Source organism: Magallana gigas, chromosome 6 (genome assembly GCF_963853765.1).
Source record: "Magallana gigas chromosome 6, xbMagGiga1.1, whole genome shotgun sequence".
Taxonomy (NCBI): Eukaryota; Metazoa; Mollusca; class Bivalvia; order Ostreida; family Ostreidae; genus Magallana; species Magallana gigas.
Window position 1 is genome coordinate 3,080,985 of NC_088858.1, and position 25,225 is coordinate 3,106,209.

The following is a 25,225-nucleotide window of genomic DNA, read 5'->3' on the forward strand; positions in this document are numbered from 1 at the left end:
ATCATAACCTAATCCCTAAAATGTATCACGAATCAACTTTGTACTGGTTTTTATTAATATCTGGGTTAATAATTCGTCATGGATTTAATTTCGTTGATTTATACTGCCAACGAAAAGAACAAAATCAAATGCTCAATGAATATTTCTGCTTCTACAGGATACATTTGGAAAAGACTTATTCATGAAAAATGATCATTGGATTTACAGAGACACAGCGACTACCAGTAGTTACTTTATTCAGTTACTTAGATCACCTTGAATACTTATTTAGCATATATTCTACATTTAATATGGAGAGGACACTAGTTTTGAAGATAAGTTATTAACTTGATACATTAAAGCATTAAATAGATCAATGTCACTAACATTTGCCATATCATATGACAATGTAAGGTACGGTATTATAAATGTCTATGTTTTACATTTACATGTACCATGGAGTATTATAAATGTCTACGTTTAACATTTACCTTGGAATTTTAATCCGTTAAAAGGAATAAAACGCAGATGACATTGTATGCATTCACACATCAGTTTAATTAGTTAATTATCGCATGAACATTGAACAAAATAACACAAAATCATTTTGTTATAGTTCTTTAATGCCTTGATTTTTTTTAATAAAAAAATTGTTTGAAAGCCATTTCTTCTTTAACATCATTTGTACAAAATTATATCCCTTTCTTGCAATAAAAAAAATATCAGCACATGAACTGTTCTACTGTTCTACCTCCTCCCCGATATCCTCACTGTGAGTCCTCCAGAGTTTGAGGGATTCTGAGTACGAGCCTGGCCCTGTTGGTTTGGCATTCTGGGAGGAACAGGTGCCCCTGACATTGGGATCCGGGGATTTAACACGGGCTGCTGCTGATACTGTTGGGGAGCCGGTGGCTGTGGGGGCGGGTTGTAGTTCATGTTCTGGGGGTAGTTCCCAGTCTGGGGAGGGGGCTGCTGGGGCTGGCTGTTATACTGATAAGCCTGGGGCTGATAGTTTGGGGGGTAAGTCCCTGGGGGATAACTCTGGGGAGTAGTCATGGGGACATTGTACGACTGTGGTTGTGCTGGGGCATTGGGAGCTGAAGGATAAGTCCCATGAGGGGGAACAGAATAAGAGGCACCAGTGGGGGGTGGCTGGCTGTAGGGGGCATTAGCAGGAGGGGCATAGTTAGAGGTCGGGGGGTACTGAGAAGGATATTGGGAGGCTTGGGGTGGATACTGACCTCCTGGCACTGTTACTGGGGCTGCAGAATTTGGTTGGGGAGGATAATTTTCTGGGACAGGGGCTTGTTTTCCTTGGGGTCCCCCTCCCATTAAGGTCTGTATGGACTTGCTCCCTTCCTGGGACATGAAAGATGATGAAAACATATGAGAGGCCATGTAAGGATTAAATGTAGAGAACTCTGGGTTTGTGCTGGCCAGACCTGAGAGAGGGGCACCTGTCATTGGGGGCATGGGGATACTGGTAGTGGGGGTCTTTGTCACAGGGTGCCCACTGTCTGAGGATGGGGTCTGTTTGAATGAAGATGAGGAGGAATGTTTGGGGAGGCGGATGTCGGCTAATGCGGTGTGATGTGGGTCAGGCTTCCGCTCTTTCTTCACAATTTTTTCTGGTATTCCTTCCACTGGTGTAGCCTAAAAATAAAAGTTGATCGAGTCTGATTACTTTGTAAACTATACAAGACCTGAAATTGATCTTTAACCTAGATAATGCCTGATCAACATGTAATAATTTCATGCTCTATTTGTTTCAAACATTTACTCTGAAAGTACATCAAGCAAACTTAATTATAGAAAACAATGATAAAGCTACTGAGTAATCTACACTATAACCACTATATATTTACCAGGTATGTCATTATCATTTATATAAACCTTTGGATATTAACAAAGTTGTTATATAAATCTTTAGAAAATTTAGTTTAATTGTGAATATGCTATAAACATATCAGGAATTTTATTCTGTTACAATAATGCATGAAACTATTTTGACCTTTACATTAATATTTATTTTTGAAACACTGAACTCCTCTAAAATTCAATACTTGTACTATAAAGTAAGAGAAGTTTTCTTGTGGGAGGCACTTACTGTGTTGCTGCGTTTATTGGGAGGGGGCGGGGGTGGTGTGTTCCTGACCTCGCTCTTCTTGACGGGAGTGGTCGGGGGAGAATCTTCACACATCTGAGACTGGGGGTTAGAGGAATACAGATCCAACACTTTGTGACAAATATCTACAAAAAAGTAAACAGATTAAATACACAGATTTCACAGACATGTGGTATATACAAGATGTTTGCAAAATCTCATGAATATAGAAAGAAGCTTCTCACACAGAAGGAAAAATATACTGTAAAAGGGGTAGTTATTAAATGTATTTATTAATGTTACTTAAACACGTGGTAGTGTTTGTTTATTCTTTACATCTATTGGTTGTTATTATTGTCACCTAGTCAGGTGACAATATTGATATTCATAGCACGGGCTATGAATGACCGTGAAAGTTATTGTGTACTAGTAAAGCCATTCGAAGGCTCTTTTTCGTGCAGTCATTTAAGTCCCACCCACCCACCCTTTGCTTCATATTGTATAATATATAGATGTATCCACTGTCTAAAATTTGCAATTTTATTTTGTAGATGTGGAAGATTTGGTTTAGAAAGAAAAATTTTTTGTTATATTGAAATTAATTAAAACTGCACTTTCAGAGCGCTTCACATCCTACTCACGAGTTTGTGTTTATTTCATAAATATTTTATGTTCGTTTGAGTGAAACGAATAAGAACATAACACTAGTTACATGATAGGATTGAAACCGCATAAAATACCCTCACATATGCAACTGCATATATAATAACCAGGCGTATTGTTTGACAATAAAAAAAACTTACTTATAAGCCATTTACAGTACCTAAGATATTATCCTATGAAATAAATGATTGAATGTTTAAGCCAGTGCCTGTAGACTAGATGGATTAGTGACTGTTTTACCCTCCATGAGTTCCACAGTGATATCTTCCACCAAGAAGTCCCACCACTTAATCCTCGTCCCAGGAACGCGACCATGCCAGTCCTGAATGTCAAACTTTGTCAGACGTGTAGCGAGATACATCAACGAGACGCTGATTATCTCAGGCTCCCACAGCAAACAGAGACAGGTACACAGACTGTGAATAGATCCAGCGAGACATGAATTATCTTAATATTCAAAATATCACCAAACAGATATATGTGAATTGATTGTGAATAAAACATAATAAGGCATAAATAAGCTCAAGCTATCTCAATTAACAGACATGAACATTGACTAGAATAATCAATGCATGAAATATCTTGAGCTTCACAGCAACCAAATATATGAACTTAGGATCAATTTATCGTGCAAAGAGAAAACAATGCAGATTAAGAAGACATGAAATATCTCAAGTCAAAAAACAAATTGAGCTGTATTCAGGCTGTGAATTAATTCAACAAGAGGCCCACGGGCCACATTGCTCACCTGAGCAACAAAAGCCTTAACTCTGATCAAATCAGCACAGCAGTCTCAAAATCAAACTATCTTGCTTAATTTTTTTTTAAAAATCTGCTGATTTTTACCCACATATTTTTATGGTTAATACCAAGCCCCTTTTGCTGTTTTAGTATTTGTAAGAAGATTTTTCTCTATTTCTGTATATCACCCCCCCCCTTTTCTCTAGGGAATCATGGTTTGATCAAACTTTAATCTGCACAACCCCTGCTTTTATAAAAGTTAATGATTTTGGGACTAAACATTTTTCCAGATGTTTTGTAAAAAAATTTCTCTATATCTTCCTATGTAAAAATTTGACCCCCCCCCCCCCCAATGTGGCCCCATCATACCTCAGTGATCATGATTTGAACAAACTTGCATCTACACTATCTGAAGATGCCTCCACACAACTTTAAGTTTTTCTGGGCAAATGGTTTTTGAGAAGATTTTCTTTATATATTACCATGTAAAAATTTGACCCTCCCACCTCCATTATGGCTCCATTCTTCCCCCATAGACTGTGGTTTAAGCAAGCTTCAATCTACATTATCTGAGGATGCTTCCTCTCAAATATGAGCTTTTTTGGTCTAATAGTTTTTGAGAAGAAGATTTTTAAAGATTTCCTCTGTATATTCCTTTGTAAAAATTCATTCCCTCATTGTGGCCCCACCCTACCCCCCTTGGACTATGATTTAAATAAATTTGAATCTACACTACCTGAGAATGCTTCCATAAAAGTTCAGGCTTTTCTGGCCAAAAAGTTATTGAAAAGAGAGTTTTTAAAGATTTCCCCTATATATTCCCATGTAAAACTTGATCCCTTTCCCTTGTGGCCCCACCCTACCATAGGGGACCATGAATTGAACAAGCTTGAATCTACACTACCTGAGGATGCCTCCACACATGTTTAAGCTTTTCTGGCCAAATAGTTTTTATGAAGATTTTTAAAGATTTTCTCTATATATTCCTATGTAAAAATCTGTCCCCAACTGTGCACCCCCCCCCCCCCCCAAGGACCATGATTTGAACATACTTATATCTACACAACCCAAAGATACTTCCATACAAGTTACAGTTTTTCTGGCCAAATACCTTTTGAGAAGAAGATTTAAAAAAAAAAAAGAACAACCAATTTTTAATAATTATAAATTATCTCCCCTTTAAAAAGGGTGTGGCCCTTCATTTGAACAAACTTAAATCCCCTTCACCAAGTGATGCTTTGTGCCAAGTTAGGTTGAAATCAACCCAGTGCTTCTGGAGAAGAAGATGAAAATTTTGATCAGAAAAGTTCACTTGTGCTTTCAGCTTGGGTGAGCTAATAATTAAATGTGGGTAATCAAAACAAAGACAGATAGCTGGACAAGAAACATAAAAGATCTCAAGCTACAATCAGATGTTAAATACATGTACCAAGTTTAAAAAATAAAGTTTATCTTAGGCTGGGAAACACTTTATGTATAAATAAACTTAACAAAACTAAACGTGATTTTTTTTTACCTGTCATTGATGAATGTCCAGGCCATTTGCACCAATTTCTGTATTTTTTCTTTATCTCCTGCAAAAAACAAAATCAAAATATTGTGTCATTCATCTCTTTGTCTTTCAATATAACAGAAAATACAATAAAAATCCTTTGTACCTTTCAAGACTTTGGCAAACTTGAGCAGGATTCCGTAAGGATGTTCCACTTGAAGGTCGAATTTGATTGTTTGTAGCAGGATCCTCTCCATGGTCATCACCTCTTCCTTTCATCAAACAGAAACATTGTAAATAACGAATACATTGTAAACAATGAACACAATCCTAACAACACATTGTACAGGTATAAATCAATCTTAAAAACATTTATAACCCATACACACTAGGTCATTGGAAACTTGCGACAAAGCCATTCTCAAAATCAAGCTATTAAATAGTTTACTCTTTTTGTATTTTTAATTTAAACTGGGTCATTTTATTCATTTGGAAAAAAATTCAAATTATAAGTTATGTTGGACAAGTCAATAGTAACAATATTTCACATATCACACTGAAAGTTAAAGCTGTTTTAACAAGAGCTTGGACTTTGGGCAGTACATGACAAACTCAGATTTGATGGAGGTGGGGTCATTATAATGGTTAACTGTCCAGTCATAGGCTAATATATTAAAATACATTGAATGTAACGACAGACTTAGTTGAGACAGCTTCAATTTTAACCAACAGAGCATATCTTGGAAAAAACCTTCTGATTTTGACCGTCTATGAATACTAATGAGTTTTTCTAAGGGAATTAGTACACAGAAGGTCAATATTTGACAGCTTGTTTTGATGAGCAAACTTGATAATTACATCCCTCTGAAAGTCAAAACTCTTGTTAAAACCGATCTATTTCTTGAGACATGACTGTCAGTGTGTGAAGGAAATGTGATTTTTCATACCCCTAGACTTACCTTTGGATCCGCCCCGAACACAGTAAAGAGCTGCGGGGACAGCAGAGACTGGCACACTTTGATAATGTCTTTACATTTCTTGGGTGTTTCTTCCACCTTCCCGGCAAGGAAAAGACAGCAAGCTGCTGTAATCTATAAATTAAACAACATACGGTAAATCAACATAGTTTTGCAGCATCGATAAGTAAAACTATTAAACCTCTTTGCCATTTTTATGTGTATTCTATTGATTAATTCTTTAAATATTGTGTTCTGATTATCTTTTTTTGAGCACTATATAAACAAGGTTCTTTGACATATAGCTTAAAATAACTTACATATCGATGAAATTCTTTGAAAGAGTGAAACATGTAGAATCTGTGAAAATATACAACTCCAGTGGCACATGTGTCATATCTCCTGGGGAAAGTCAAGGATCTATACCTCAAGCTAGACAATATTATACTGTGATGGTTTTGTTTGTATTTATTTGTGTGTATTTATTTATCTAACTATATGTGTCTACATTTTTTTCATATTTTCCTCTATTTGTCTTTTCTTGTTGAACAGATTTATTCCCCTATAGTCTATAGTACCCAGGCAAGATTTAGAATTATTATATAATATGTGCATTTGTTTAAATATGCAGCAGTCGGAAATTTCATTATTGAATAGACATATTTCGGGATTGGGACTAAATCTCTATCTACAATAATGTAATTATGTATTACATTCCTGGATTTTATATGATATTGCTTAATATCTTTTATTTTTGTTTTCCATAACTGTTATTTCAACAGATTTATAGAATCTAATTCTTTACTAAAATTCTTGTTATTCTTTTATCCTTCTAAACTCGGAATATGAACGGATTATGTAAAGGACTAACCTCTAGACAGTCCCATTACAATACTGACACACTTTAGAAAAAAATAAACAATTGTCTGAAGGGGTAAGCCAGGTCAAACAAGCTTAAATAACAAACAATAATTCAAAAGATTAATATATATATATATATATATATATATATATATATATATATATATATATATATATATATATATATATATATATATATATATATATATATATATATATATATGCGGGTTATGTTTATTCACCAATCTATTTAATTAAGGCTATTTAAATAATAACTGCAAGGATACAATCCCATTTTTGTTCCTGCATCAATGATAAAACGGGCGCCTTCCCTTCTGTAGCGAGCCTCTGTAGCGTGATCAAGTCCATCTTGAATGGAAGGAGTATTTCTGATCTCTTTCTTCTCAAAATACCAACAAGGCATCTGGAATTTTAATTTTATTTGATTTGATAAAAGTTAAACATCTGTACATATATATCACATTCATAATATATACTTCAGTTTTACTTTGTCAATTCTATGATTATATTCATTCGATTTCATTTTGACTGTATGCCAACATGGTGATGTCAATATGAATAATCTGAACTAAAATTAATCATGTTAAAAAATTAAGTCATATTAAACTTTATATGATTATACTCTTGACTCAAATCAATCATGTCAAAAAATAAGTCATAACTTTACAATATGAGCGCCATTGACCATAAAAAGTCAAAGTATTTGGACAATTTAATTAAAAAATAATAAAACCGGGGAAAACCTTGCAATCTTGATGGTGCGAAACGAATAATGGTTGTCGTAAAATGTTGTTTGGACATACACCGCGTTTTATCATTTATCATGTTTATATAGATAATTTAATATTAATTCATTACTGATTTTTCCATTATCTTTAGTATATAACAAAATATAACCTAGTTTTGTTATGTCTCCTGTTTTGCAGTTGAACACCGATGTCGTAAAATACAATACTGAACGGGGTTTACGATACTTTGGCAGATTCGTCTGACATCACGCTGTTGAGCAGAAGCATCTCCATTTCCTACAGCTAAATCAGGTATTTGTGAATCTCACTCTGAACAGGTATAAGCCAGAAGTAAAGTTCGTTTGGTGATTTATACAATTTTCTTTGTAAATTGAATGACTTTTCTGTTGCTTCCGTATAAGGAATCAACTACTGGAGTCATCTTCTATGTAAACTGATATATGGGGTGTATAGTTACTGTGAAAGGCGTCGCGAGTGAGTAACATGTCGAATTTTATGAATAATTTATTTCGCCACCTATGGCAGAAATGAGATTGAGTCTGACATATCCCCCCTACCACAGAGTTTCTGAAAACCAAGAATTTCTATTGGTTGTTCAGACTGATGACTTCTATGTTTTACCAGTCCGGAGCAAATTCTATCAGTCTGAATAAAACAGTACCTGTTGTTCAGTGTTGTATAGTTAGGGCTGGGACGATACTGTACTTAGCCGATTCAGTACATATCACGATACATGAGATGCGATACGATACTCATCACGATACATTGCAACTAAATGAAAACATGAATAAGGGTTAAAAATATATTCAATCTGTCGATGTATTACCGCATGTCAAAAGTTATTTTGATATATTTAAAATGAGCGTTGCACAATTTACAAATTACTTAAGTCTCATATACACTCCTTTTTTATAAACAAGTAATCCAAAAGTTGTCAACACTCCAGATTTAGCTTCCTAACAGTTTTGACAACTTTACGAGGTTTTCCGCCATCTTTGTACTTTCATAATAGGCGCGCGGACTAAAAATAGCCGATATATGAAGCTCCGATATTTTTGGAAAATAAAAAAAAGTTCGCTTAGGTATCGTTGTATTAATGGTAAATGTATCGATCCAAATATCGTCAAAATAAATACCGTGATGCACCGGTGCATCGGTGGATTGTCCCATCCCAATGTATAGTTACCCAAAAAAAACTATAACTAGGTTTTAATAAATGAAACACTCCATAATACGTAATCAACAATTTATTTCAGAATTTGTTTCCTAATTCCATCTCTTTTATAATCTCTTTTATTTTGTCCTTGTTCCTGCTCCATTTCAAAAATGTCTAGTGCAATATTGTGCCTTAGACTCACAATTTTCAGCAGCTTTACTAGACTGGATAAATTCTGATGATATGTTTCGCAATCAGAAATAGTAGAAAATTGAACATTTTTGGAACCAGAAGTGAAAGCTGATTTATAAAATTGGCCAAGTTTGACCCATCTTTACACAAACAGATCATGTCGTGCCAGTAACCTTCCTTTATTTCAGCAATTCCTTGCCTTTCTGCCACTTTGTTTTAAATTCAAAATTATTATTTTATTTATACTTTTACTTTTTTCTCAATCCTAGCATCGCATTTAGTTTACACCAGGCTTGAAGCCTGATAGAAAGTTATGCTAAATCTGTGTAAGATAATGGCTTAGAAGAAACTTAAGTTAAAAGCTCTTTAAAGCGTTTTTGAAATTATGACTAAAAGACAAAAATTCTGCGTAGACACTGAGAATTTCCAGATTGTTAGAGTAGATGTAATGGTCATGTGGACCAGTAAAACATTGAAAATATCAGGCATTTTAATTTTTTCTGTTGGTTTTGCCCGTAGGACTGATGGTTTATGAAAACTCTGCCAGATGGGGCACATGCAGCTAGCCCTCTGTTTGGTGATTTACTGTGGTCAATCATGCACCTATGTGGCACTCCTTTGACAATCAATAAATGTTTACTTTGGTTTATACTCTCTTGAAGAAATCTGCATTATGTTAATTTATTTCCATTGGGAATGTACTCTTACACATTTATTATGAATTCATAAATAAATCTTTTAGAATTGATTTTATAATACATTGATTTTTGACAGGGAAGTAATGAAAAAGGATAATATAAATGCATCCAGGAAGTTGCAAATAATCATTATTTCTTTATCTAGGTGATTGAAAATGATATGACCCTTGTCTTTTGGCTGATTCCATCAATAGACAAGTGAAAAATAAGTACAGCCAATGAAAAATGTTGATCTTTATTAATGTACATCCAAAGCTCAATTAAGATGTTTATTATTTCTTTGAAGGTGAAAGATTACCATGGGAAAGAAAAGTAAGAAGCAGAAGGATAGTGGAAAACGTGCAGCAGCATCTGTAGAGGGAAAAGAGTTGTCCAAGCAACAGAAAAAGCAGCTGATGGAGCTGGTGACCCAGTTGTTACAAAGTGTGTATCATGTATATCGTCTTAGGCATGTTCAGCAGAGCGGGTGCTTGCAGAGTTCTTAAAATCTTTCGGTCCTGTCGGCAAGACCGATAAAAATAACCAAGGACCGATTACTTGAGGTTGCCTGTCAGTCCAAATGACCGGTAGATATGGACAGAGTGACTTGCGAAAATATAACTAATTTTTATACTCACTGAGGAGATCCGAACGCATACGATAAATCTAGGGGAGTTTTTCGCGGTTTTTTCGCTCTCTCTAGACTTATTATACATTTTCGGAACACCTCAGTAATTATTACTTCCGTTGCTTTCGATAAGTTTGGCGATAATTTCGTACATATTGATACGGTGTGTTTATAATGCAGCTAACATATGTAGTCAGACAATAGGAATAAGTCTTTCAATCATTTTCCAACCTAGCTGTCGTCAGAAATCATGGGAGAAATTGGAAAACTTGTTTTAAACATGAACTGAGGGCCCCCTATAAATCCGAGATGGCGAGTGTTGTCTCGTTACGTTTTTTCAATGTACATTGCATACATCGAAACAGGGTTTTCAGTGAATGTTTTTATTGCAATACACAGAAATACACACAAAAATCCCAATGTAATCATTTATAAAATTTTTCGGGAAATAAGAACTCCGCTATCTGACAACCGAGCCCTAGTTACATATGAGATGTGCAGAAAGAGAACAAGAAGAAAGTTGATAATGAGAGAGGGAAGGAAATAAAAATAATTAATGAAGTGATAAATAAGAATGTTATCAGGAGCCAGAATGTGAAAGTTAGGAAAAATCAGATCAATTAAGGAAAAAAGAGAGAAATTAGAAGGCAAATATACTTGTAGTTTTTCATCTTTCTATTGAAAATGTTTGGACTGATAGAAATCAGTCTGGACTGACAAACTTCTGATGGTTGTCAGTCCAAATGACTGACAGTGAAAAAAAGATTTCAAAAACTCTGTGCTTGCAAGTGCAAGCTAAAATTTGTTGCAGGTATAAGAAATTTTGATGAGGGCTTGTGAGCACCCGCTCTGCTGAACATGCCTAAGATATGGCTACTGTCATATTCAATGCCACACTAAGAATGACATTGTGTACCATGAGGTCAACAGCAGCCCATTTAATGATGTTGCTTACAGTGTACTCCCCCTTTTGTCTTTATCAAGATTTTAATTAAAGCTGTAATAAATTGTATCTTTATCAATATTTGTAATGCACAATAGAAAACAGAACTTTGTTCTCAAAATAATAGAAAAGTTAAGTTAAACCAACAGTTTTTTATCACTCAGAGCTTTATCTTTATACATATATTTACAAATAGAGTAAGTAAAAAATACAGCTATCTCGAACACAGATGTCTCAAATACAATGGATATGTCAAAGTGATTTGTAAGTCCCAACCACCTATTTTTTAAGTTATTTCGGATATCTCAAAGATTTAGTTTGAGATAACAAAGTTTGACTGTACTTGATTTACAGGATAATGCAGAGTAAGTACATGATTTAGACAAAAACTAACAATTTGTTAGTAATTGTAATCCTGTACAGTACCGTGATTCTTATATATTTCAGCATGTATGGTTATTCCTGATGGTCCCAAGGAATATGAATATTTTGTGGAGCTACACAGCATTGTTGGGAAAATCCGGGCTCTTCAGGACGGTCAGTGTTTCATTTTGTCAATACATTATCTTCAGAATTGCTGTGCATGAATAATGTATGTACAGGTAGCTTTCAGTACTTTGATTCAACAAAGGTAGTGTGATCATTAAATGACTGATGTAAATTGCCTTTAACTGTTCCTGACTTCTATGAAATACATCTAAGGTTTCCATCCAAAGTAATTTCAGACAAAATTAACTATGCAAACCACATAACTTATAACAACACTTTAATCAGGAGTTACATTAATTTTACATCTTTGCTTATAACTCTACAACTGACGCTCAAGTTGATGAGTTGGTTGATCATCAGAAATTTATTTAATACTAAAGCCATTAAACAATTAAAATACAAAAATAAGATTTGACCAAAATAGTGACCATGCCTCTTCAATATTTTCAAAAGTTGATATGAAATCTTATTAATTGAGACTGACAATTACAGGTATTTCTACTGTAAAACTTGGTTATAGCAAAGTCGCAGGGACCAGTGTGTTTACATACTATATTTGTAAATCATTGTTTCTATATAACATTTGGTTATACCCTAATCACTAGAGAAAATTTGATTTATTCATATTTTATTCAATAAGACTACATTTATGCTTATGGAGGCAAAAAATTAAAAAACATATTTTAAGTCAATTGGTATTGGTTATTTTTGAAACTATAAGAATATTCGTTATAAAAGGTCTAAAAAAAATTTCACCTCTTAGTATTGGACTTTAAAAAACCAATCTGTTGTATCTGTAAATTTCTATATTCAAACTTGTAACACTGTTAAATTTTGCAAGGATTTGTTAAGAATTTTCCCGGCAGAGACTCTATAAAACTTTATATTCGTATTTAATGAATTTTACTGTACCAGTAATAACTTTTGATGCCATTCATTCTAAATCTTTTGGTTGAATTTGTTTCAAATTAGTTATTTCTGAACAGAATACGCTAGAGAATATCAAGAATACTTTTGTTAATGCTTTTATTATTATATCTGAATTGTAAACTCTTCATGATGAAGCGATAATAAAAAAACTTCCTCGATAAATTCAACCAATTTTAAAGCATAAATTAATTTGACACTGCATTTGTTTATCTTAAAGAATTCATACAGATACTGACAGTAAATATCATAGAGATTGCATATAATCAACCAATGCCCCCTTGCGGATTTTTTCAAATGAATGGCAATTCAGTCTGTTTATACAAAGAGAGTGAACTGTGACAAAAAATGTAACTATCAAACAATTAAAAATTCACCATGTTTAGCTGTTATTGATTATAATCATTGATAGAGTATATTCACATTTAAATAACTGCAGCATTAAAAAAGATATAAATTTTTTGAATTTCAGGCAAAGAACCTTACCATTAGATAAAATATTCAGCATTTGATATAACTAAAATGATATCATTCTTAATAATTATTAAAATATCTTCTGAGGTTTAGTTTTTCACACTAATTTTAAGCTAGACCTGTATTAATTTATGAAACAAGAGTTATAAATTTTATAAGATCTGCAAGCATCTATTTTGTGCCATACAGATCCAGATACTATGAATTCCTAATTACATGTAAACGCGAGGAACTAATATTTGCGTAAATCATAAGAAGCAAATTTTGTGAATTTTAAAATCTCGCTTTTATTTTTCTGAAAGTTTGAACTGTATGAATAATAACAAGTAATGGTGATCGGGATTTTATATTCTCGCCAATTGATACAACACAACGGAATAGGGAAATTTAGTACTCGCATAAGATAAGGAATTACAGTACCCAGTTATGCATGTCAAAATGTTATTTTATCCAAATTTGTTTCAGAGAGGGTGAAAACATCCCCCTTTTTTTATTTTAATTGAATAAATCAGTTGGATATAGTCTCTGTCATTTGTTAAACTGAGCTCTATACATTCTTTACATAGAATTTTAAATAGCCACTAACAATCACTATAGTCTGTCCCAAGTTATTGCTTCCATCACTTTTTGATGATTATTAATAAAAATACACATACCTGTAAAAGATGTACAGTTGAAATCAATGAAATGGAAAATATCCAAGATATCTTCATTGACAAATTATCCCTTTTCACTCATAAAAGTTTACAGAAATGAAAACAAATTTCTTACAGAGATTTATAATTGGAAATATTTACATCTTTTCTCCATTCGGAAGTACTCGGGACACCTCGCGCAATTTTTAAACATTATCATCCGGGCATATTAATGGCTCATGCAATGCAAAATCCCGGTAGACTTTTGTAAAGTGATAAATAAGCACTTTTTTAAATAGTCTGTTCAACTCTTGCAATGTTTTTTCCCCATATGGTATACCGGTACGTGTATTTGTGATCAGTAACGTAACATATTTGTTCATTAAATAGTTTCTGACAAATTTCTTTTAATGAACTGATTCAAAATTACATTATTCAATTAGCGAAGAACAATTATGTTTCTTTCATTATTTCTAACAACATCTACACATGTATGTTCACATTGCCTGATTTGTTCTCCAATATTAAGCTTTGTAACTTTTAACCTACAAGTAGAACATTACTAAGTTTTTTGTTTCTGACATTTGTTTCCACATGTTCAGCATCATGTTGTTAACATGCATTTGATAAATGGTTGGGTCTGTAAAAATGCACCAATAAAAATCTTTGTTGCAAATCGCAATTGTAATACTGTGGTTTCATTAATATTCAAGGGTATCAATTTTCGTGGATAAAGTGAAAATCACAGTTTCGAGGATACGTAAATTCGTGGCCAATGACCCCATCAATACAAATTGATAGTAGAAATTGCATTTCAATGACCATTTAATTTCATGGATAAACTTAACAACGAAATCCACGAAAATTGGTATTCAGCGAATATTGATGAAACCACAGTAGGGTGATTTCACCATGCATCTGACACCTATGGGTTTTTCCCTTTGTTCATGCACCAAATATTGTCCAAATATAAATAAAACTTGTTTTAAAAGTTACAGGTTTTCCCCTCGTTTAATTATTGGAGAAATAATTGTGAAAATGTAGAAAATAAAGCAAATTAATGAAGTGTTGAACTATTTCACCATGGATTGGACAATATTTATCAAGCATCGGACAACTATCAGTAGAGATTAAAAATAAAAAAAATTCTGGTTTTAATGCAAAAGTACAAAGGTTCAGAAAAATAAATTCATTCAATTGCTATTCAGATTTCTTTTAACAATTTATCTTAAATCCTCAAATCTACATATAGGAAATTAGACCAGTGTTTCTGTTTAAAGAAAAATTTATCATGAGGGGTTCTTTATCGTGCCAGCTCCTACTGGAATTTTGGACTAAAAAGGCTGTGTCCGTAAAACTCGAATTTTATGTGGTCTGAGGAAAATGTTTGTATAAATTATTTTTTAAATATTTATTTTATTTCACATTTAAAAAATATTACAAGGAATGGGCACATAATATCCTTATTATTAGAAGAAATCATGCAATGAAAACTGTCCAATGCATGGTTAAATATGTGTCCGATCCATGGTGAAATGAACAAATCGAGCAAAAATGACCTTCACATTAATTGTTCAAATTTCTTGGACTTATTTTGATCAAAATTTGTTTCAAAACTTACTTTTTTCCAATTATTTTATGCAGAAAGTGCATTTTCACTATTTACAATCAAATGCACAACATTCAAATTAGGGATGTCAAATCGGTCAATTTTTAGTACTCGGTTACTCGGACGTTTTTCCGATCGAGTACCCGGATACTCGGTAAAAGTGTAAATAAATGTGAACAAGTACATTGATAACTGTAAAACCTTGGTCACTTTTGTAGAAATAAAACCACATGATATAATGGGAGGTTTCCCCGTAAGTGTGTTTCTGTTGTAAGAATTATGAGCAATTTATTTATCAGATAAATACAAGATAAACACATAAAATAAAATTCATAAATTGTCCAAAGTGGGTTTTTTATGTGATCAACACAAGAAGATAGTCTACTGTGAAGCTTTGTTAATCCGAGTCCAGTTTCTCAGATAAACGCAGGATACACACAAGAAATAAAATCATAAATTGTTCAAGACGATGTTCAATACGAATGTGATTTAACATTTTTGTCGTTCCCCCCGTATAGGATAAGTTTACTTTGCACAGCTGACATTTTACGTTTTTTTTAATCTTCAGTTCTTTTAAAATATTTTCAGACCTTTGAAGTCGGTGGTGGCATTTTAGGTCTGTTCATTTTCTCTACTGTGTGCTATCTAATTTATATAATAGAGTATATATTAAACGATGTTCAGTGAAAACAAATCATTAAAGTAAGTCAGAAATAAGGGTAGAAGACAGCCAAAGGTGATAAAAGCTAGGTAACAGGGGCTCGGTCACGATAATTACTATATAAACACAGCCACAGGCGATAACGGTCATTTAGCATATTTAGAGGCGTAGGAAATCCTAATTACTGTATGTACAAGTGCAATTGACGTTTTAAGTTTTAAAACCGATGTTTTAATGCATTATTAAATAAACTTAGAAATATTAAAAAATATACATCCGAGTAACCGAGTACTGATTTTAGTAATCGATACTCAGACGTTCGATCGAGTACCCGGTTAACCGGGTACTCGTTGACATCCCTAATTCAAATAATGCCTTAGTGTAAAATCTTCATAACTAAATTTTCAATGAAGGCGTATTTGGCATCATTTTACGATGCCTATATTGCTTTTTCTTTGACAATATGACTGCGTGTCATATTCTTAATAAAGTTCATTAGTTCTAATTCAGGAATATACAAAACAACGCATGAGCGCATGCACATTTATTTGTATATTTATAACCAAAGTTGTCCGATCCAAGGTATGTGTCCGATGCTTGGTTAACACACCCTACAAAGTTTAACCAGTATGAAAGTGTCATTAATGAACACTTTACTATTTCTGTTGTTGTGTATACTTTCCAACAAAATAGTTTATTTGATATAAAATTTAATGCCAAAATTTTACATTTTATCAAAGGGCCTCCCCTTTGATAAAATGTAAAATTTTGGCATTAAATTTCATGAATAAATGTCAATAAATGAAATACGCATTGTTTTGTTTTAGTTTTTATACCATTGTCTCAATGTCATTAGTACACTGTTGATATTTGACTTTCTTCACTTTTTTGCCTGAATACTCAGCAACAAAAAGATTATCATCAGTATCTGTACATATTCCCCATGGACTATTCAGTCCACAGTCAATGTAGCTGATAAACTGTCCATCCTGGTCTATAATGTGGATGCAGTTTTTACTACTGCTGCCATAACCAGTATTAGCAATAAGGATGTGACTCTGACTGTCTGTGGTGATTCCTTGAGGATAGAACTGTTCGTTCCTTCCAATATGACTTTCTCCTTTATACCGAAATCTCAGCTTCCCGGCCTTGTTGACAACAACGATTGCTCGGCCTCTGTGGTCAGTCACACAGATATCTTGGTTCCTATTTACGGTGATGTAAACAGCGCATTGATACAGAGGCTGGCCGTCAACATCATATTGAATGCTTTGTTTCTCTGTGGAGCCTGAATAACGCATGACTTTTGATTGTTCTTTATCTTCACTGACCATGGTAACCAGGAGGTCACCAGAGGAGGTACCACAGACACCGCGAGGTCTCCACCCCTGTAGTCTGATCACTGCCTCTATCTTTTTATTTTTCACAATATTTACAGATTCATCTTCATAATCAGCAAAAACAAAATCTCCATTTGGTGTGACTGTTATAGATGCTGTAGTGCATCCTGATAAGGTTTTGATTGACTTCAGTTTTAAGTCCTGCTCTATACTGTAGAGTTTCATGATGTTGCCATTTCCACATGTCCAGAAGCTGTCACCGCTCAGACAAGCTACATTTTTCAAGAGTATGTAATCAGTTTTTATAGTGGCAACTATCTTTGGCTCATCAAGTAGTTTGACAACTTGAGGAGAGAATTCAGCTACAGGGAAATCCTCCTCTGTTTTAAACCAGTAGCCAGATTCATCTGAAGAATATGAAAATGATGACAAGTTTCCAAATAGTTCACAAAGTGTGTCCTCAAATACCTTTCTTGGAGTAAACTTTGGTAAGAATGGCAAAATCTTGTCTGGAATTTTACTGTATTTTTCTAAATTGCCTTCAAAACTTTTGAGTTTTGAAATATCATTTGAGTCTAAAACATTATCAAACAGATGTATTTCATCCTTGATGTTGCTAAGTTTCTCATTGACTTCATCTAATTTTTTCTGCAAAGATTGCATCTGCTTTGCTTTCATCTTTTTAGCTTTCTTTTTACGTCCTTTGATGAGTTTGTTAATTTCTTTGTGCAAATCTTCTCCATGTTCTGTTATGGCTGTTGTGAGATCTTCATATCCGTTCTCTAACTGGGCAATTATATCTTGTATATCAGATGCAATGTGCTGATAAGTAGGATAGATTGTCTGCTTCAGTTCAGATTTATCCTTGGAAACCTGTGATTTCTTTTTTTCTAGAACTTCTAGAATTTTAGAGAGTTTATGACCAGGATGCAGGTCCATTGTAATGCAAGAGAGACAGATTGGAATTTCACACTGGTTGCAGTACGTTGCACATAACTCATTGTCATGAGATGCACAATCAGGGTAAAGAGGGTTGGAATTCATGGAGCGAAATTTGACAACCCTATGGTCAAAAATTTCATCAGATGCTACATGTTCTCCCACACAGGCGGTGCAAAAGTTTCCGTTGCAGGTGTCACAGTGCATCTGTACGAAGGCCGTCTCACATAGGTCACAGTACACTGCTTCCTGGGCACTGCTCCGTGGCTCCTTATTGGTTCTCCTACGGGGAGGCATGTTGTAATTAAGGGCTGTGAAAAAATTTTGATAGATATAAATCGATACAAGAAGCAGTGTGTTTATAGATCCAGTATCTGGATTTCTTTCAAATAACCTTGAAATTTTTTAGCATGTTTTAGTGTAAGGGAGAACAAAAAAAATGAATGATTTCTGATCTCTTTCTAATGTGTGAGACTAAAAAGGTCTGACAAAAGATGGATATAGGCTTAGACAAACTTATTATTTTTATTTCAGAGATTCTAATTTTTTTTTTTCTAGCTGACGACAAAATAAATGAAATACAACATACAACGAGGAATATTTACATTCTACTGTGTATTTCCATTAAATTCCGTGATGTATAAATGCCTCTAAATGCAACACCTATTCACTGCGTATGAATTTACGAGTAATTTACATAAGTACATGTAGTTCTCAAACAGTGATTTCTATGTTATCTGTTAAAAAATGTATATCATGAATGTTGTCAAAACACTATGTTTTATAATCATTCAACAAAAAAGTTGACTTTATTGTTAAAAGCAACATTCCAAGAGTTATTTATCCTGGATTATATTTTCATGCTCGTCGATCTCATCTCAATAGTCTATGTGAAAACCAGTTTAAACCGGTTTTACAAAACAGCTGTTCTTGCTGTTACTTATCCACTCCCTCCGTGATCTGCACTTTATATCGATTTATTTAAGTAAACAATTGATTTCTTCAGTAAGGGAATGTAAATATAAGCATTAAATGATTTATTTTTGACGTCTTAATACGAGTAATTAAAGGGCTTTATGATAGACAAAAATTATAACCTTTAGTGTTATCTTGGAAAAAGATATTGGAAAATGGAAATACTTCATTTAGAATTGCTTGTAATCCATAGTATTACCATACTTACTTGCTCAGAAGTAGAGAATAGCCGATTCAAGAGAATTGTTGTGAATGCATGTACCAGTCGTCTCCAGGAAGGACTATGGTCATGTGATTAGAATACCTTTGTTATTTGCATAATTATTCAGTCTGTGTCTTTCTGCTGGTAATTTAAAAACCAGATTGAATAGAGAACCAAAGAAGGCATTTTGAAACTCCTATTAGTTCAGCTAGTTTATATCTACTTTAGTGGATATTTTACACCGATTTCTCTAGATATGAAGGCTTTTGAAATAAAGCATTTGTTGGAATTTTGGACTCAAAGCACATTTTATTGCAACGAAGTACCATCAATTACTGATAATTCACATGCTCTTTAAAATGTGGGGTATGTTTCCTGTGTTTAATAATGCAGGCTGTATATCGTCTCTGGACTGGAACTTGTGTCCGTACTTTGCCATACTTTTTTCGATGTGTAATAAAAAATTTGCATATAAAGATAACATGCAAATTTTTTTTTTAAAAACTTCAACCCATCCATATTGGCACTACATTTCAGCAAAAACAGTGCATATATATAGTCTGAAATCAAATTTTGCAATACTTGAAACACATTGTAAGTTTAAGATGGTTAGATTAAATGCACCCAACTCAGAGGAATGAACACTGATTTACCTTTTTCTTCATATTTTTAAAGTATGTTTTGTCTATACCGGTAGATTTCAATGATATACTTTTGAGAAATTCTGATACAACCAAATTCAGGAGTGAGATACCTTAATAAGGCTATTTCAAAAAGAAAAGCTATGAGCTGTTTTGTTTTGGGAATTGTTTGAATTATACCCGGCACTTTCCAGTATGTATTTAAAATATATATATATAACAAATACAGTATGTTTTTATAAATAATTGTCTGGAAAGAAAAGCGACCATATTATTTGCACTTCGATTGCTGAAGACACATTGTACTTGAGAAAAATTGATCATAAATCAATCTTTACTTCTTTAAAAATAGTAGTCAGGAAATGATGCAAAATGTGCGCATGTGTCTATGGGAAGGTGGAGGAGAGGAGGATGAACTATAATCTATATTGCAGAAGTAAATAAATTTATTTTAAATTCCCTTAAAAGATCAAGTTCATCATTTTCTTCAAGAATTCTAAGTGGAATAAGAAGGATAATTGTTTGGGATAGCAATTGATGATGACATGAGAGGAAAATCTCTTTTGTGTAGCATTCGATGCAACAAAAAATGACAGAAATTCAAAACTGCTTGTTAAATGTATTGTTGTACTTTTTTCAGGCCTAAGCTGTCCACCACTCGACAGAGAGAAAGCTATCCCAGAATTCCTGGAGTGGGTGAGGAAGCATGGAGTAGACATGAGCGCTGTGGAGATCACCAGTTTCCCTGACTGTGGGTATGGACTGCAGGCCACCAAAGACCTCAAAGTAAGAATCGGAGAGATGGGTACTGTTTGTTCACCTTGAATATTTGGGTAAATTTTCATGTCAGAAATTATTTCATTTGCACATGCCATCATTTGCAATTTAAGAAACTTTTTCATTGCATACAATACCAGACATAATTTCATTTAATTAGGTATATTGTTAATTACAATTCACCAATAGTGTATGTCTGATTATTTCTGATTCGATTTTCTGACAATTTTTCCTGACCTGGCCACTTTGACATTGCAAAAGATAAAAAAAATACTACATAAAGGAAATATGCTTATAAAGTATTTGAGTTCCTATATGGGTGGTATATGTTATTTTTAGGAGACTGACCCGTTCCTGACAATACCAAGGAAGGTCATGATGACAACAGGGACAGCCAAAGAATCACTGCTAGGTGAGAGTGTAATATTGTAAGGTGTGAGAGAGTAATATTGTAAGGTGAGAGTGTAATATTGCTAGGTGAGAGTGTGATATTGTAAGGTAACTGGTTACAACAGCAAGTTTTCTATATATACTCATTATAACAATAAACACATATCAATAACCATAATGAAGAGGACCGGTAATTCAATTTAAATATCATTCATGGTTTCAGATAATAAAGAAATTCCTAACCAAGATATTGAATACTATAAAAGCAGAAATGATATGCTGTAATCATATATGCCAACTTTTGAAAATCTCCATGGGGGATTTTACGCGCAACATTTTCCTAGAAAGAAATTTCGCGACATTTTGTCGTGTAATTGCTTTGTATGTCTATTTAACATTATATCCTAATGTGTTTATCAAACAATCTCCTCTTTCAAATGAAATCATAAATAAAGTTCATAACTTTATTTTCATATATTAAATCAATCTTTATTAAACCAATCTTTAAAATCTCAACAAACAATAAAAAGCATGGTATAGCAGTTCAAAAAGCACTAAGTTCTGCAACGCATTTGGCAAACAGGACCTCTGCTCTTGTGACATCTACAAAATAAAATGAATAATTCATAAATGCAATATTAAAAGGCATTTATGGGTCAAGTTGCTATAAAAAGTGAAAGAAAGTATTTATAATTGTTTCCTGACTTAAAATTCTTTATAGATATTATATATTAGCTTATTAAACAAATTTAGTTACCTTCATCTTGCTCCAATTTTGATTTCACAAAGAAGTTGGTAGCAGCAGGTGGCTTGATGTATGGCTGTTTTCATGTTCTTTGTAACATCATTCATTCCACCATGGCCTACCCTAAAATCCCTCAAAATAAAAATAAACTAGAACTGTCCTAATGGGACTAATACCCCCGCAAGGCTAATTTCAAATGGGACAAAAATAAAGGTTTGGAACACATACAAAAAAAAAATTCTAGAATATTAAAAAAAAAATTAGTTAACAAAGAAAAATTAAAATCAAAATTGTCAGAATCTCACTGTAAATACATATCTATAACAGTAATACATTTACAAATGTATGTATCTGATGATATATTTTTTTTTAAAAATTTAATTGATTTAAAGAAAAACCAACAAAATGACAATAACCCCTCCCTTTGCAGTAAATGGAAATACCGGTAGCCAAGCAATGCTCATCTGTTGATAAAACTTTCAATATCTTTCTAATAAGAGTCTTGACACATGCAATTAGTTGCTTCAAAATTTCCTCACTTTCTCCTATGGCACAATGGAACTCCATATCAGAAAATTGATCCCATAGGACTATGATTTTCTTTGATGAGCTTGTTAAATTTAATAAACTCCCAAAACATTACCATAATTACCATACTATGTAAAAATATGTAAAAAAAAAAAAAAAATTAAATATTACAAACAATTTTAAAATTACCAAAACACTACAATCATATCAGTAAACAGTTTAATAATAGCCCCAAAACCATCACCCATTTTACAGATTATCAATTTCCCCTAAACACATGCTCCATCTGAACCATGGCTCAGATAATGGCTCCCTTGGGACAAATGAATTCAGCCACACTTGTCTTTGATGTTCTTATTAGCTCCTAAGAATTAATCACTGACAAACAACAACTTTGCATTGTCAGTTGATAGAATACTTATAAAAGAATATTTTTTTTTTATTAATTAAGACATAAAGACAAAAAATCTCCATCTGGATGTATTTATATAAATATATTTTAGAGTGTTTTCTATTAATTAATTAATAAAATCTGTAAGGATTACCTCCCTTACTTTTCAACATTAGTGTACAATATATAGAATAAGGAAAATGAAAACTGTCATAAAATCATTAAATCTTGTCTGATCTTAAAAAAAATTCCAGGTGCACATCTTCAGATGGTGTTCAACATATGTACAAATTTTCAAACTGTTCCATGCAGTAATAAAAAATTCTATAGGGGGGACAAAGTTGCGTCTACAGACAGACGGACAGACAGACAGACGGACAGGGTGAAACCAATATACCCCCCTAAACTTCGTTTGCGGGGGTATAAAAATTGTTACTCATAAAGTTTAACATATCTATTCTTCTTGTAGATAATGTATTAGCTCTCAATCTCTCCTAGTGTCATGTGGGGTAACTAGAATTACCGGAATACCCGCGATTTACCGAAATGCCCGGTGAAAACACCGAAATACCCTTCAAAAACACCAAAATGCTTCATTTGAGCACAAATATTTAACATCATAGTTTGAATCTAAGTGTTTAAATATATTTCCCAAATTTTCAGTTTGATAATGTAAGTATTTTGACATAAATAGCGATTTTTAACGTGTAGACATTGGGTCAAGAACGATAACTCTTGCATGAATTGCTTTCACTCGAATAGAGGTGTGACATTTTATTCCCCAGAATAAAATAACTAAGAATTAAAAATACAGTTCATCAGCTTTTATTTTCTAATATCATATAATAATTTTACATGATTATACTATAAATATTCCTTTCTCTACCATAATTGCTCCTTTCGCTTGCACACGCATATAACACAAGTTCAAGTATCATAATGAATATACATGTCATCAAAAATCCATATAGAGTGGAAGCAACTATAAAAATAGCAACTATTTTAAAGACGTAATTCCTATCAGAATTGCCCCTTTCTCTTGCACATGTACATAATACAAGTAGCATAATAAATATACATGTCATCAAAAATCCATATAGAGTGGAAGCAAATATAAAAATAGCAACTATTGTAAAGACGTAAGTTCACATCATTTTAGAAAAAAATATCAAAAATGAGTAAGCATGGTGGCAGAACAGGATGCATTGAAATAAGGAAAAGAAAGTTCAATGACTGGACATCACTCAAAAATAATTATTTAATGTACGAGAGTCGATTTCTACCCATTAAATGGGCACCTCAACAATAAGGTACGGCGTTCGCACTGAAGTATCATTAAATAATTAAGATTTGTGTTTTTTAATTGTCTGGGTCCTTTCATTGACCTTCCTTTTCCTTTGACCTAATTTTTTCCCCAATGACCGTGGCTTGACAATGGTCGTAAGTCCGTCTGTTGATGTCACAGTTTTTTGTCTTTAGGCCTGAAACTACGCAAACGTTTGTAGTGTCGGTCCCGTTCGTCTGTTGTTTTTGAAGCCCATACTGTTTTAGACATTTGGAATTGCTGGTGAGAATCTGTCCGATCGACACCAGCGCCCGTCGCATGCCCTTGTACTGAGCCTCAATTAATGAGGTCAGTATGTCAACCAAGTCAAGGAGAGGTTTTGACTTCCAGTCAATGGCCTGTTTGAGAACGTGGTTTAGGGATTCCGAATTATTATTTGTCCAAACATTTTCAATTAAACCTGAAGATAATGGTTTTTGAACTTTGTTTTTTAGATTTGGTTTGCGTTTCTTTTCAATTACAGTAATTGTGTTCATTGACCGCTAAAGAGATATATAGAGATATATCAGAAGTTGTTAGATATCTGTATTTGTGTGCTGGATATTAGTAGGTTGAAGATATCTGTTTATCTTTGATAGATGTAAGTAGTTTGTAGATATCTGTATCTGTATTTCTGTTATAGATATTTTTGCTTGTGTTATCTGTATTTTGATAGAAGATGTTAGTATTTATTTCTGTTGTAAATATTAGTATGTTTTAGATATCTGTATTTCTGTTATAAATATCAGTATGTTATAGATATTTATTTCTGTTGCAGATATCAGTACTTTTGTTGCAGATAACTGTATGTTGTAGATATCCATAATTCTGTTGTAAATATACATGTAAGTAGGTTGCAGATATCTGTGTTTCTGTTGTAGGACCCCTGATAGAGGAGGACCAGATCCTACAAGCCATGCCTAGCGTGGTTCTTGCTCTCCACGTCCTCTGTGAGAGACGACAGCCCGACTCCTTCTGGGAACCATACATTAGTATCCTTTCTTCAATGATTATCT

The 25,225-nt window shown here is 33.4% G+C and overlaps 3 protein-coding genes across 5 annotated transcripts in view; 1 reads left to right on the top strand and 2 right to left on the bottom strand.

Annotated features, from left to right (window-relative positions):
• Positions 1-581: 581 nt before the first annotated feature.
• LOC105343893 (cyclin-K) lies at positions 582-7,592 on the bottom strand. Of its 2 annotated transcripts, none has more exons than XM_011451403.4 (9): positions 7,561-7,592; positions 7,084-7,220; positions 6,256-6,337; positions 5,939-6,070; positions 5,146-5,251; positions 5,004-5,061; positions 2,987-3,162; positions 2,087-2,229; positions 582-1,632 (listed from the first exon to the last, which is right to left on the bottom strand). In XM_011451403.4, the coding sequence occupies exons 2-9, from the start codon at positions 7,218-7,220 to the stop codon at positions 727-729; spliced, it is 1,740 nt and encodes a 579-aa protein (XP_011449705.3). In that variant the 5' UTR covers positions 7,561-7,592; the 3' UTR covers positions 582-726. The 2 variants fall into 2 exon arrangements, with proteins under 2 accessions (XP_011449705.3, XP_065942842.1); XM_066086770.1 differs by lacking the exon at positions 7,561-7,592 and adding an exon at positions 7,485-7,520.
• A 131-nt stretch (positions 7,593-7,723) lies between these two features.
• The window catches only part of LOC105343892 (actin-histidine N-methyltransferase), a 33,643-nt gene continuing 16,141 nt past the window's right edge, over positions 7,724-25,225 (top strand). The window contains exons 1-6 of the mRNA XM_066086774.1: positions 7,724-7,857; positions 9,899-10,035; positions 11,610-11,699; positions 20,695-20,840; positions 21,171-21,243; positions 25,091-25,201. Of these exons, the coding sequence (XP_065942846.1) occupies positions 9,912-10,035; positions 11,610-11,699; positions 20,695-20,840; positions 21,171-21,243; positions 25,091-25,201 (544 nt within the window). The 5' untranslated portion in view covers positions 7,724-7,857; positions 9,899-9,911. The remainder of the gene's footprint in view (positions 7,858-9,898; positions 10,036-11,609; positions 11,700-20,694; positions 20,841-21,170; positions 21,244-25,090; positions 25,202-25,225) is intronic.
• LOC136276046 (E3 ubiquitin-protein ligase TRIM71-like) lies at positions 16,771-19,636 on the bottom strand. Of its 2 annotated transcripts, none has more exons than XM_066086772.1 (2): positions 19,420-19,636; positions 16,771-18,547 (listed from the first exon to the last, which is right to left on the bottom strand). In XM_066086772.1, exon 2 carries the CDS (start codon positions 18,531-18,533, stop codon positions 16,788-16,790), a length of 1,746 nt encoding a protein of 581 aa, XP_065942844.1. In that variant the 5' UTR covers positions 18,534-18,547; positions 19,420-19,636; the 3' UTR covers positions 16,771-16,787. The 2 variants fall into 2 exon arrangements, with proteins under 2 accessions (XP_065942844.1, XP_065942845.1); XM_066086773.1 differs by lacking the exon at positions 19,420-19,636 and adding an exon at positions 18,842-18,929.

What these genes read in the sequence shown, in the direction of transcription:
- LOC105343893 (XM_066086770.1), bottom strand. Translation starts at nt 7,505, where the DNA reads ATGGTCAATGGCGCTCATATT. An exon ending in TGTTCGGGGCGGATCCAAAG is followed by an intron (nt 5,252 to 5,938) that starts GTAAGTCTAGGG and finishes GTTTGATGAAAG; the next exon opens with GAAGAGGTGATGACCATGGA. An exon ending in TGGACATTCATCAATGACAG is followed by an intron (nt 3,163 to 5,003) that starts GTAAAAAAAAAT and finishes ATCTATTCACAG; the next exon opens with TCTGTGTACCTGTCTCTGTT.
- LOC136276046 (XM_066086772.1), bottom strand. Translation starts at nt 18,533, where the DNA reads ATGCCTCCCCGTAGGAGAACCAATAAGGAGCCACGGAGCAGTGCCCAG.